The sequence below is a fragment of the Halichoerus grypus genome, chromosome 10 (assembly GCF_964656455.1).
Source record: "Halichoerus grypus chromosome 10, mHalGry1.hap1.1, whole genome shotgun sequence".
NCBI classification, from domain to species: domain Eukaryota; kingdom Metazoa; phylum Chordata; class Mammalia; order Carnivora; family Phocidae; genus Halichoerus; species Halichoerus grypus.
In genome coordinates this window covers 6,931,948-6,946,065 of record NC_135721.1, presented here as the reverse complement: position 1 = coordinate 6,946,065, position 14,118 = coordinate 6,931,948, and the positions used below count along the sequence as shown (strand labels likewise).

General features: G+C 41.5%; 1 protein-coding gene across 5 annotated transcripts in view; it reads left to right on the top strand.

Annotated features, from left to right (window-relative positions):
• Positions 1-378: 378 nt before the first annotated feature.
• ADAM17 (ADAM metallopeptidase domain 17) overlaps positions 379-14,118 on the top strand; it is a 51,602-nt gene continuing 37,862 nt past the window's right edge. For 2 of the 5 annotated variants that reach the window (XM_078055952.1, XM_036097528.2), the window contains exons 1-2: positions 468-684; positions 11,552-11,684. In XM_078055952.1, coding sequence (XP_077912078.1) covers positions 600-684; positions 11,552-11,684 — 218 coding nt within the window. In that variant the 5' untranslated portion in view covers positions 468-599. The other 3 variants (XM_036097532.2, XM_078055953.1, XM_036097529.2) reach the window with 3 other exon arrangements.

The window sequence follows — 14,118 nt, the reverse complement described above, 5'->3', positions numbered from 1 at the left end:
ACCGGGCCAGGCGCCCCTTCGTGTCCGTCCTGGGCCGCAAGGCTGTTTCTGTAGCCCGTGCAGTGAAAAAGATACAGGGATCCTAACCAGATGGGGGACCCAGACCACCGAGGCGGGCGGACGCGCTTCTGAAAGCCTACTCGCGAGCTCCTGCCTCCCTCGCGGCGGTCACCCGAGGACACAGCCGAGGCCAGGATGGGTCGAGTAAGGACGTCTCGCCCAGCGTCCGAGCAGGCGCCGGCCGCACCCGGGGGGATGGAACGGAAGGGCTGAGGGGAGGGGAGGGGGCGGGGCGCCGGCACGGGGCGGGCCGAGCGAGGGGCTCCCGGCATGCCGCGCGGCGCCCGGCTTCCGGCTGTGGGCGGTGCGGGGATCGGCGGCGGCCGGAAGCGGGTTGAGCCGCCCTCTCGGAGCGCTGCCTGCACTTCCGGGGGCCTCAAGCCGGGCTCTAGAGTCTTCCGGTAGGCGGCGCGGGAGGAAAAAGAGGCTTGAGGGGCCGGGCCGGGCGGATCCCCTTCTCTCCCAATGTGAGCAGTGTCCCAGGCCCCCGTCAGGCGAAGGCTGCCCAGAGAGGTGGAGCCGGTGGCCGGGCCGGGAACATGAGGCAGTGTCTCCTCTTCTTGACCAGCGTGGTTCCTTTCGTGGTGGCGCCGCGACCTCCGGACGATTCCCCGGAGCGACTCGGTAAAGACCCGGGAGAGTTGGCTTAGGGCCGGCGCCGGGCGCCTGGAGCGCGCTGCTTTCGGGGAAGAGCAGGGGACCAGGATCTTTCAGGTGTTTAGGGGCGGGGTATTGGACGGTGGCGCGTCCCTAAGTTTTCGGTGCAGGAAGGGGGTGTGGCTCTCGGAGTTAGAGAAGGAAGGGAGAAGGGCTTGTCTTTCTGAATGGGAAAGGGCTACTGGAAGGGGCTCCCGGTAGTGACTGAGGGCCTGGGAGGGGTCTGCCTCCTGAGTTTGTGTTTGGGAAAGCGGTAAGGGGGGTGGTGTTGGCTCGTGTTTGGGAGGGAGATGTGGTCCAGGTCCCTGCCCTACTAAGGTGTTCCTACCAAAGCCAGGACTTGGAGGGGGGGCGGGTGCGGATAGGAAGGGCCCAAAGCTCCGACAGCTCTTCCTGGCTCTGCAAGGAGCGAACTAGAATTTCTGCTGTAGGAGGTTCTTATGTAGTAATCTGGTTGGAAGGCGGTGACTGGAGAACTCATCTTGGACTTGAGTTTTGCGAACTTTGTAAGCATGTACTTACTTAAATTGTAGCTTATTGGGGGTGCTGGGAGGGGGCGCTTGAACCTACCACGCCAACTCTTTGATACCGCTTGAATGCCTTCCTTGCCATTTTAAACAAAGAAATTATCAGGGATGACCAATTTGATTAGTTTTGAGTCCAGGAAGTAGAGGGTTCATATTTAGATTTTCTTTTTTTTTTCAACTAACACCTTTTTTGAAATTTAAATCCAATTTACTTAACGTATACTGTATTATTAGTTTCAGGGGTGGAATTTAGTTATTCATCGGTTGCATATAACACCCAGTGCTCATTACATCAAGTGCCCTCCTTAATGCCCATCACCCAATTGTCCCCTCCTCCACACACTCTTATTTAGATTTTCTGAAGAGATTGGATTTTAGGATGGACGTACATTAAGAGATGTGAAATTTGTGTAAACTTACGAAGTGTTAGGATTCTTTGCCTTACAAAAGTTGACATATAAGACGGTTTAGTAAGTATGAAACAGTGTATTTTCCCAGTGTGCAAAGTTGATTTTTCATGGTTATATTGGTCTCCAAATCCCACCATGATTCCATGTGTAGTGTTGTGCAGATTGAGACAGCGTGTGGGTTTTCTTTATAGCTAATTAAAACTTTCGCATTAGTTTACTGGCAGTTTTTTTATTTAATGGACAGAAATTGTAATTGACTGAGGGTATTAAAGCTGTTGAGTGTTCTCACCTGAACAGCTGTTTTGTGGTTATCTCAAATTGAAATGGATTACAGGTGACTGGTGTAATGAAAGGCAAGGGAGCTTGTTAGGAAGGGCTGAGATGTGATAAGTCAGTACATATTGAAGGAAAATTTTGAGGTAGTGGTGGTCAGGATGGAGGGATAGAGTAAGGATCTACTTCATAAGGATAAATGTTAATAGAAACAAACATGTATTTTGAGATATTAAAATTAAATTTTTACTGTAACACAGCTGTTGCATTTTTATTATCATGCTCTTGTTCACAGGTGGAAAAATAAGTAGCATGAATCCTAAGGATGTCCATAGTAAAAAGGAAAACGTGACTTTCTAGATGAATCCTCCACAACATTCACAGATCATGGAGGGGTTTTTTTTGACTGTGTGTTTTTTATTTGCAAAATGCTGACCACCAGTGCCAGAAAAATGCATAGCCTTACCCATTTATTCACAGAATGTTAGAAGAGCACATACTGTATGCAAGTATTTTGTGTGGCATTGGAGATAGATCAGACAATATGCAACTTCAGAAAGCTTTTGCATAGTGGTACAGAGAGATCTAAACAGACAATTCCAAAAACAACATGGAGGAGAGTGATACAGTGCATTATGGCAAGTAGTATTATCATGAAGAGGCACTGAACCTAGCCTGGGAACGTTATCGAAGGCTCCCTCAAGGAGGTGATACTCAAGCCCAGACTTTAAGTTTAGGTAGGTGAAGAGGGAAAATAAGGACACTCCTTGGTGGGGGCACTTACAAACTGTAGAGTTGAAAGGAACCTTATAGATCATGTTTTAGTTTTTAAAATAAAACAATAGGAAAAATGAGCCTCAGAAAGGTGTAGTGAGTTGTCACATTCTCACAGTGGTAAGTATATGCCTTGTGGGTATTTTTTCTTCTGAAGAATGACTGTGTGTGTGTGTGTGTTTGATGGCTCCAGATGTGATTAGTTGCTTAGCTTTACCATTATTTAGATTGAACTGGTCAAGATCAAAGAATAGTTTTATAGTTAAAGAGTGTGGTTTATTGTAGTCTACTGGTCTTATAAATGTTACCATAAACTCAGTATTAAATTTCTTTTTTAAGTAAACACTACCCGCCATGTGGGGCTCAAACTCACAACCCTGAGATCAAGAATTGCATGCTGTACCAACTGAGCCAGCAAGGTACCCCTCAGTACTAAATATTGATTAGGGATTTGATAACTTTTTTTTTTTATTTTACTTATTTATTTGAGAGAGATAGTAAGAGCAGGTTAGGTGCAGAAGGAGAGGGAGAGAGAGAGAAGCAGACTTCCCGCTGAGCAAGGAGCCTGACGTGGGGCTCAATTCCAGGACCCTGAGATCATGACCTGAGCTGAAGGCAGATGCTTAACCGACTGAGCCACCTAGGCACCCTGGGATTTGACAACATTTTTCTGAAGGATAGAAACATATACTAGAATCCTGGCTTTTGGAGTACTCCACAGGACACCCAAGATGATTTCAATTGAACTGTTATGAATTGCATAATTCAGGAAAGTTATGAGTCATGTGAACTTAGTCATGATGATATCTTGTTGAAGTTGCAGCTGGGGTGTATAAGTCTCACTCTGATTTCAAAAGTGTTTTCCCTTTGTGTTACTTTTAATAAAAGAGGATGTAGTGGGTGGAGGGAAAAAATATAGGTCACAGACGAGGGATGAAGGTTTGTATCTGAAACATATTTTGAAATTTACCTTGAGGTTATTGGTGTGGGGATTCTCCACATTGCAGTGCTTGTTTTTCATTATTGACAGCCCCATTTTGCTCAGTATTTTGACATCTGGCTTCCTCTTTTGATGTTAATTTTGCTTACAAGCTACATTCCTTTGAAACTGAAACACTTAACCACCCTAACTGTTCCAAGGGAGATTTTAATGCCAGTCTGCTTTGAACTAGTCGAAGAGATAAACTGTATTTCTAGAATAGAATGAAGAGTTAAGCAGAGAACCATGGTGGAGACATTGGGAGAAATCCTTTTGGCTTTTACTGAGTTTCCAGAACATTAAGTGTAGGTGTCCTTTGAGGCCAAATGTCATTGATTTTTGGGTTCTTTACCATTTTGTATTTGTGAGGGATGGTGTTTTCAGTTGGAAGTATAATTTAAAGAAAGTCTGAAAAAGATTGATGGAGGGAAGGAGGAGTAGGAAATTGGTTTTACTGAGGTAGGGAAGTGAAATAAAGTGCTTTTTCATATATCCCTTAACTTAGCCCTAAAATCAACCAAGGGATTGGTATCTACCTCCCCACACTGCTTCTTTCTATCTTCCTTTCTTTTCTTTTAACATGAGTTATAGGCCCTGACAAGTCTCATCTGCTGCTCTGGTTTCACTTATATTTGATTGTTATTCTGATAACTACTAAATATGTACTCTGATCTAGGCTTGTTCTCTGAAGCTCCATACTTATGTATCCAACTGCCCACTTGATATTATGGAAGTAGTCTCATTGCCTAACCTGAGTTTGTGTCCCTTTCAGCTACAGAGCTGTATGGACCAATCCCGGTTTCCTTAGAGATTCCCTTGGGTTGTGCTGACTTTTATTTGGGCTCAGAGTTTCCGTGTGACTGGTCTTGCTGGAGAATCTTGGCCCTGGTGAAGAGTTCTTGATAGGGAATTACTGAGGCAGCTCATCCTCCATCCCCCCTAACTGGTGTAAACCCAGAAAATTAAGTTTTTAGTTCCCAGGCTCTGGGCTCCACTGCCTAGCAGAGAGCACTGTTCTCCTTTTCCTCATCCTTTAGTCCCAGGGAGGGATTCACCCACATCTGGGGCCTACTTCACAGTAACCTGGCCAGGTCACTGCCTTCTCCTGCATCATTTGGGGAGTCCTGAAGTGCATTCAGGTCTCATGTGTCTTCTACACAAGCAGATTGAACACTTCACAGCAGTCGTGGCTTTTTCTTTTCCACTTCTGACACCAGAAGATGACACTGATAGTGTCATCTTGGGAAACTCTTTGTACTCCACATAGCAGAGCAGTTGAGAGTGAGCAGAGGGCTACAGGGGTTCGGCATTATACTTGCAAGTTATAGTCCAAGAATATTCAATTTATTGCAAAAAGAAAAGAGAAATTAAGTAAAAAGTCCACAAGTGTTCCTGGACTCTCTTCATACAACAGTTGATTGTTTTTATCCTGGGACACCTGGATGGCTCAGTGGGTTAAGCGTCTGCCTTTGGCTCAAGTCATGATCCCAGGGTCCTGGGATCGAGTCCCACATCGGGCTCCCTGCTCAGCGGGGAGCCTGCTTCTCCCTCTGCCTGACGCTCCCCCTGCTTGTGCGTACTCTCTCTCTCTGACAAATAAATAAAATCTTTAAAAAAATAAAAAATAAAACTTAAAAAAAATTGGTTTTGTCTTAAAAGTGTTGACTCTGGGCTTGATGAAAGAAATATGGGTATAGTTTGTCACTGTATCAGTCAGTGGCCATAAGAGCATATCCCAGAGATGAAACAATTTGGGTGTAAAAGAAGGATGGAGTGGTAGGTTTATGAAATCTATAGGCCACTTCATACCTACATCGAGAAAGCCAGTTTATTGCAGGCCTGAAGCTCCAGCTTTCTCCTTATTCTTTGAGAACATATAGAAGGAATGAAGTATCAGCTGCTTTTTACTGCTCATGTCAGTGTTGAAAATCATACAGAACAGATTTGATTTCTTCCTGCCTAAAATAACTATGTGACTTATCAGTAACATAACTGCAAATATATGATAACTTAATGCAGAAAAATCCTATGTAAATGAACAATGTAATTGTAAACTATATGAGGAACAAGATGTAGTGTGGAACTCCAGAATCTTTCAGCATCCAGCTGTTCCCTTCTGTCAACTCCTCCCCCAAACCTGCTCCTACTCGTGGTTTTTTTTTTTTTTATCTCAGTGAACGTGGTGCCGCTATCTACTCACGTACCTATGCCAGAAACCTGGGGGTCTTTTCGTGATCTCTGCCTGGATTGCTTGGCTGCTTACTAGCTGATTTCCCAGACTCTGGTCTTCTTCCCTTCTAATCCACGCTCCACCCTGCAGTCACAGTGAAATTTCTTATAGCTGTTGCCTTATGCACAGTCCAAAATCCTTAACTTAGTTCCCTGGCCCTTTGTGACCGAATTCTGCCTGCCTCCAGTCTCACACCTCTTCCCATCTGTGTGCCGTTGTGTCCTCCGGCTTCAGTGAGTTGCTTTCATTTCTTTGAGAATTATGCTCTGTGTTTCTTGGGGACCTCAGCGTATGTGTTAGGCCCTCTACTTAGAACCCTGTCCTTTCTTTCTCTTGGCGGTCTCCTTATCCTTTTGGTCTTAACTTCAATACTGTTTCCCTGGGAAAGCATCCTTGGCTCGCCAGGCAGGGGTCATCCTCCTGCTCTGTCCTTCCATAACTTCCTGCCACTTCCTCTCCCTTGGTACTTTACATACTTTATAATTTTTGTGTATGGTGGTCTTTCCTCCAGTGTCATAATATCAGAAATACATTCCTCTTTCTTTCCATTATATCCCTAGTGCCTGGAAGGTGGAACATTTTCAGTAAATGTTGAAGAAATGAATGGGAGGGGTCTGGTGGAAGGGAGGAAAATGAAGTGCAGAATGTGTATGCAGGAAAGGAGCGGTGGGGGTGGCAAAGATACAAAAGCAGTAAGGGAGGATAGCGTCTCTAAGACTAGAAACTAACTGGACACAGGAGGCCGAGTGAGGGAAACCATAGCATGTGGCAGAGAAGAGCGGGGAGGGTTGGGCAGGGGATACCTAAATAAAGTAGTGCTCTAGTTTGACCTTTTGAATTGTGTCTGTTGTTTTCTAATTTTGTGTTTGTAGCCAGCTAAAATGAGAAAAGCTCAGTTGTTTACTGCTGGACTGCTGGAACAACTTGTAGAAAGCCGGGAAGGTGTTCCCTGGGCAGCCATTGTGGAGTGCTAAGAAAGAATTAAGTGGCTTGTACTTAAGTTTATTGAGAGATTTGGATATAGATAAAAGATAAACTCTTGGGAAGTGTTTCAAATTCTGTTGAAAAAGCTATAGGAAGTTGAGATTACCAGTGGTTGGAATTTTGGAGGTGAAGTAGGGTGAAATGCCAAGTATCTGAGAGGCTCCTTGCTAGTGAAGGGCTATAGTGAGAGCAGGATCTCTGCTTGTGGCATGAGGGGAGTGCTTGTATCATGTTGTCTGGAATGGCTCCAGGGCATCCAGTGTGAGGTATCTAGTTATTATAAGAGGACAAATTACAGTTGAAACACATTAGTTAGGTATTTTAAAGTGCTTTAGCAAGCTACATTTTAAAAGTGCTTATTATGGAAAATATACGTAAAGATAACCAGTGATGTTACTTTTGTGCTCTTTCTTTTTTCTAGACCTATTTTTATACATGGTTAAGATCATGCAATATTAATAGTTTTTTTTAATCTATGCTTGTTTATTTAATATTATAGTGTAAGTATTTTCCCATGTTCTTAAAAATCTGTTGTTACCAGCATTTTTAATGATTGCAGATTTTTCTTTTGTCATTTGGAAGTGCTATAATTTATCTGTTTCTCCATTATTAATTTACCTTGTTTCTGATTTTTGTTCTTAAAAATAATGCAAGGCTGAACAAGGACCATCTTTGTGCCTAAAGCTTTTATCTTCACTTTGAGCTGCTTCCTTGAGCCCAGTTCAGTGGTTCTCAAACCTGAGTGCATCAGCATCACCTGGAAGGCATGTTAAACACAGATCACTGGGCCTCAACCCAAGGATTTCTGACTGAGTAGGACTGAGAGGAGACCTGAAAACTGGCCTTTCTAACAAGTTCCCAGGTGATGCTGCTGGTGTGGGGACCACACTTTGAGAACAACTGGCTTGTGTTATTGACAATGACACTACAGTATTGAGGTTAAGTTTCTCAGGCAGCAGGAGTGATTATGATCTTGAATGAAACTGAATTCATGTACCAACCTGTATCAGGGAAGTTGAAGAGCTGTAAAGGATTGTATCAGCATCTCAGCATTGAGGATTTGTGCAATTTGTAGACACAGCAATGCTGTTTTTTGCAAGGTGCTATGCTGGGTTTTGTGAGGTAAGGGTACTGTGAATAATACAGCCCAGCTCCCTTTTGGCTGTTTTACAGTCTATTTGTGAGAGAAGACAAATATAATACAGAAGTGCCAGAAAAAAGGTATTAACAAACGGCTACAGAATTCAGAGGGAGGCGAGGCCATGTTTGGTTAACACATCAAAAAGTAGGAGGCCAAGAAGTACAAGGTCCAGGAAGAGCTAGGTTTTGTTTTTGTTTTTTTTTAAGATTTTTATTTATTTGACAGAAAGCGCGAGAGAGCGCGAGCACAAGCAGGGGGAGCGGCAGGCAGAGGGAGAGGGAGAAGCAGGCTACCCACTGAGCAAGGAGCCTGATGTGGGGCTTGATCCCAGGACCCTGGGATCATGACCTGAGCCGAAGGCAGACACTTAACTGGCTGAGCCACCCAGACGCCCCTAGGAGATACAGATATACACACACACACACGTATATAGGCAATATATATATATATTTAACTTTAAAAAAAATTAATTTATTTAAAGTAGGCTCCACACCCAGTATGGGGCTTGAACTCATGACCCCGAGATCAAGAGTCTCACACTCTACCGACTGAGCCATGCAGGCACCCCAGAGCCAGGATATTTTTAAGCAGTTTCACAAGTATGACATCAGTGAAGCTTGGGGTTTTCAGCCAGAGAAGTTCAAGTTCAAATCTTGGTTCTGTGCTAAATTAGCTTTGTGATGTACTTCTCCCTGAGCTTGTTTCTTCATCTGTAAAAAGGGGATACTACATCAGGTATGTTTGTACAGATTACATAATAAAACACCCAGCAAGGTGTCTTGTAGGAAACACACACTCGAAAATTGTTGAATAGGGACACCTGGCTGGCTCAGTCGGTAGAGCATGTGAATCTTGATCTTGGGCCCGTGAGTTGGAGACCCGTGTTGGGCGTGGAGCCTACATTTAAAAAAAAAAAAAAAAAGTTGAATAAATGGTAAGCTGCTTGAAGGTTTTTCATTGGTGCGGCTAAGCCTTGTAATTAACAAGGCCAAATCACCAAGGACCATCTATTGGCATAAAAGTGATTGATGGCCTTTTGAAACAGCCTTTCTACGGATTAAATTTTAAAGGAAGTTTTGTTGATGGAAAACGAGTGGTACCCAACAGATGTCAACTTTGCTGCCACTTTATTTAATATTATCTTGAGTTAGAGACTTGGATGGGGTTTTTTTTTTTTTTAAGATTTTTTGCATTTATTTTAGAGCAAGCATGTGCACATTGGGGGAGGGGCAGAGGGAGAAAGAGAGAAACAGACTCCCCACTGAGCGCAGAGCCCCACACAGGCTCTTATGAGCCTGAGATCATGACCTGAGCTGAAATCAAGAGTCGGTAGCTTATCCGCCTGAGCCACCCAGGTGCCCTGACTTGGATGGACTTTGATGAAATTTACTTTCATCATATAACATCATGCTTACCTCTTGTTTTCTTCAGGTTTGCCTAAATATTGTGTAACAGTGAAGCATCTTTCTTTTGACCACTCTTTATAAATGGGCCCTGCCTACTCCCTGTCTTTGCTATTCTGCTTTAATGTCCGTAGCACTGACCTATATTGTGCATTGTCTCTCCCACACTAAAACGAGTGCTGCAGTAGCCAAGGACTTTGCTCTCTTTAATGCTGTATCAGTACTGAGACCAGAGCCTGGCATGTAATAGTGAATTAATGAATTGGTGAGTGAAGAAGAGGGAGAAGAGGGAGGAGAAGAGTATTGGGTCAAAGTGGTCTTGTGGGCATATTGTAAACTCAGTAACAGTATACTTGTATTTTAAGCTCCTGGTGCTATATTTTAAGGACATTCTAAGTCCAGTGGAATGATTTTGAATACCATTGCTTCTGTAGTGATATTTGTTGAGAGAAAAGGAAAGCATCAGCTCAAATATTTTTAGACAGTTTCTACAGAGACTTCAGTCACCGAAATTCTCTTCCAAAAATCCTCCTGATTTTGGAAGAGGCAGCAGAGTTGCTGATGAAAAGTGACTTAATGGGTATCATATCCTTTATAGTGTTTACTTTTGCTCTGTACCAAATAAAAACATTTTGTTTTATCTTTAGGGCGGCACATCTTTGCTTTTCTTGGGTTCCAAGTCAATCGGGTAAAATAATTAATGTTGGTTTTTTTTCAGGGATTAGTTTGGTCATATCACTTCTAATGTCCAGTGGATTGATCATTCTGTGTCTGTTGAGGGCAGCAGTGTTTGGGATATTACCACTCTTTTGCTCTTTAATTTGGAATATGTAATTTCTCTGTAAAGATTTACTTTCTGTTTGCTCAGGCCATTAATACATTTGTTCATTTGTTGCTCTTTCATACTACACATCAATTGATAAGGAATTGATGTAGCCCAGCTTAGCAGTGGTCAGGTCAAGTTGGTCACCTTCATCTTAGAAATTCTAAGCAGGCAAGCCAGAAATGCCTTGAATTTAGAATTTAGCTGATAATGTAATATGACACTCTGAGATAGCAAAATTATTAGTATCTAGTATGAATATGAACTCATGTTCAGATTCCCCAATTGTCACAAATATCTTTCCACATTGATTTGTTTGATGTAGGATCCAAAAAGGTTCACACATTGGCTTGCTTGCTGTGTTCTTGTCTAGAGTAGTCCCTGCTTATCTGTGGGGGGATATGTTCCAAGACCCCCAGTGGATGTGTGAAACTGTGGATAGTATTGAACCCTATGACGGAATGTTTTTCCTGTACATACATACCTACGGTAAAGTTTCATTTCTAAATTAGGCATAACAAGAGATTAACAACAGTAATAATAAAACAGAACAATTATAACAATAGACTGTAATAAAAGTCACATGAATGTGGTCTCTCCCAAAATCCTTTTTTTTTTTTAAGTGAGCTCTCTGCCCAACGTGGGGCTTGAACTCACAACTCCAAGATCAAGAGTTGCATGCTCTACCGACTGAACCAGCCAGGCGCCCCTCCTCAAATCTTATTTTACTGTACTTACCCTTCTTGTGATGCTCTGAGGTGATAAACTGCATACATGTTGAGGTGAAGTGAAGTGAATGATGTAGGCATTTTGACCTGGTGTTAGGCTCATGTGTACTGACCTCCTGACAGACCACAGCTGACCTCAGGTAACTGAAACCTCGGAACTCGAAACCTCAGATAAGAGAGGACCACTGTATTATGTCTCTGCCTGTCCCTTCTTTCCCATACCATTTATTTCCTGAAGAAATTGGGTCATTTATTCTGTAGGAATTCTGACATTCTGGATGTGGCTGATTGCCTCCTAAGGTTGTTAGTTAATTTGGCAGTCTAATCCCTTTATGTCTTAAAAACTGGAAGTTAGGTCTTGATTAAATTCAGGTTTAATTTGTGTGGTTTTTTTTTTTTTGCTTTTTATTTATCTGTTTTGGCAAGAATGCTTCATAGGTTGTGCTTAGCACTTCAAAATGCGTTATGTCAGAAAGAGTTTGTTGTCAGGCCTTGTCATTTTAGTGATATTAAAATTGATTAGTAAGTTTAGGTGTTAATAACTTTTTTACCTTTGTTTCAGAAAAGCTTGATTCTTTACTCTCAGACTACGATATCCTCTCTTTATCCAGTATCCAACAGCACTCAGTAAGAAAAAGGGATCTACAGGCCTCAACACATTTAGAAACACTACTGACTTTTTCAGCCTTGAAAAGGTAATTTGAACTATTTATAAAAAAATATTGGGGCAATGGGGGACTTAGTTTGGCAAAAGTAGAAAAATAAGGGTATTTATTGGAGTCTTAGGAAGTTACATTTTAAAAATTTGTAATTGATACAATTACAGTCATAATTCTTATATTACTTATTACTTATTCTAAAATTCATAGTGATGATTATTAAAAACAAGCAAATGGGTATTCCAAAGGTATTAATGATGGTAATAATGTTTGTGGGATTCTAACAAAGGATTTGAATTAATTGCATGATTTATGATACCTTAAAATATTGTATGCTACTTTAGAACCATCAACTGTGTACTAAATATTATCTTCATTTTATATGTGAAGACACTGAGGTTTAGAGATCAAGGATTTGTTCAGGACCCCACAGCCTTGTGGTAAGCTGGATAGAGAAATCAGTGCTCTGTGTATATTGAGTTCCTCTTACATTGTGGCATAAATTGATGTGGTCTTTTCTTTCTTTTCTTTTGCTTTCTCTTATGTTTTGCAGATATAAATCTGTTAGATAATTGCAGGCCTCTTTCTGAAGTCTTTTTAGGGAGCTTTACTAATATCAAAACACACAATGAGAGGTGTAAATGGACTGAATCACTCTGAATTTGTAGGTTAGGCCTTCCCCAACAAATGGGGAAGGCCTGTTTTTATTTTTTATAATCTTTTTTATTTTTTTAAGATTTTATTTATTGAGAGAAAGAGAGAGAGAATGAGCAGGGGGAGGGGCGGAGGGAGAAGCAGACTCTCTGCTGAGCAGGGAGCCCAATGTGGGGCTCAATCCCAGGACCCTGGGATCATGACTTGAGCTGAAAGCAGATGCTTAACTGAGCCGCCCAGGCGCCCCCCTCAAGAAATATTTTTTAAAAAGAAAGTAATACATAAACTTGGTTTAAAAAGCAAACTATGGAGGGTATAAGAAATTTTCACTTCTCCTCAAACTTCGCTGACCTAGAGAGGTTTCCCAAATTAACCTCTAAAAGATTTTAATGCATATTTTTTGCATGTAGATCTGTGTACATGTAGGTAATATAGATCAGTATATTTACCTCCTTTTTAACAGCTGTATAAATATTCCTATTGCATAGAATTGTAACGATTTGTTGGCTAATAACTTATAAATACATATTGTTTAACCAAAGTGATTTTTGTTTTCTATAGCAAACAGTGCTCCAATAAATATTTTTGTGAATATACTTTGTCTAGGTATTTTTACAGGATACATTCCTGAAAGCAGAATGAGTCAAGGGTATACATACTATAAATGTTTACTGATGTTACCATATTTCTTCCTAAAGACATTAGCCCAATTTATTCTTCTAGCAGCAGTGTATGAGCTTACCTGTTTCCTGTTATCCTTGGCAATATGAGGTTTTATCAGCCCTTAATTTTTGTCCCTGTGAAAGGGGATGGTGTCTCATATTTGTCTTGATTTTCATTTTGTGTGAAATTGAGCATCTTTTCATGTGTTTATAAGTGATTTATTTTTCTGTGTCTCCCTTTTCGTGTCCTTTTACCATTTTTCTGATTGGTTTATTTCGATCCTGAACTGTAGTCATGCTTAGTATATTTATCATATGTGTAACTGATATTTTATGCAGATATATTTTACAGTATCTTTTTGGTATTTTTTTTAGTTATTGCCATCATCCTTAGATTATTTTTGAATAATTTCTGTCAGAGTTCATGTCAAAATATTGTCATATTGGTTATCCAGCTTCCAGACCTATAGCCAATTTGAACAGTGATGATAATAATAATCATAGTCTATCTGCTACTTATTTTGTGTAATTTACTTGAGGAGGCACTTTGCACATGCTGTCTCTAATTCTCACTGTGCTCCACAAAGTTTTTGTTACTCTGCTTTTGGGGAAAAAAATTGAGACTCAGAGAGGTTGAGTAACTTGCTCAAGGTCACTCAGCTAGTGAATGGAAAATAAAGGGATTTGAATACAAGCCTGTGCTGTTTCTGCTGTGTAGATAGGGATTTTGGTGAAGGAGTGGATATAGTTTTTTTTTTTTTTAAAGATTTTATTTATTTATTTGTTAGAGAGAGAGAGCACAAGCAGGGGGAGAGGCAGGCAGATCAAGAAGCAGGCTCCCCACTGAGCAGGGAGCCCGATATAGGACTCGATCCCAGGACCCTGGGATCACGAGCTGAGCCGAAGGCAGCCGCTTAACCGACTGAGCCATCCAGGCATCCCAGGAGCGGGTATAGTATTAAGAGATAAATTAGGAGCAAAGGATAAGGGGAAAACTGCAAAATAAGAACTCAAAATTTAGTTTTCTAGGTTTTTTTTTTTTTTTTTAAGTTAGGTTTGAGGTGGCTCGTAGAGTCTTTTCTATGGGGGGAAATACTCTCATAACCTCACACATTCCTCTCTTTCAGGTCTCATAGATGACATTGGTTCTTTAA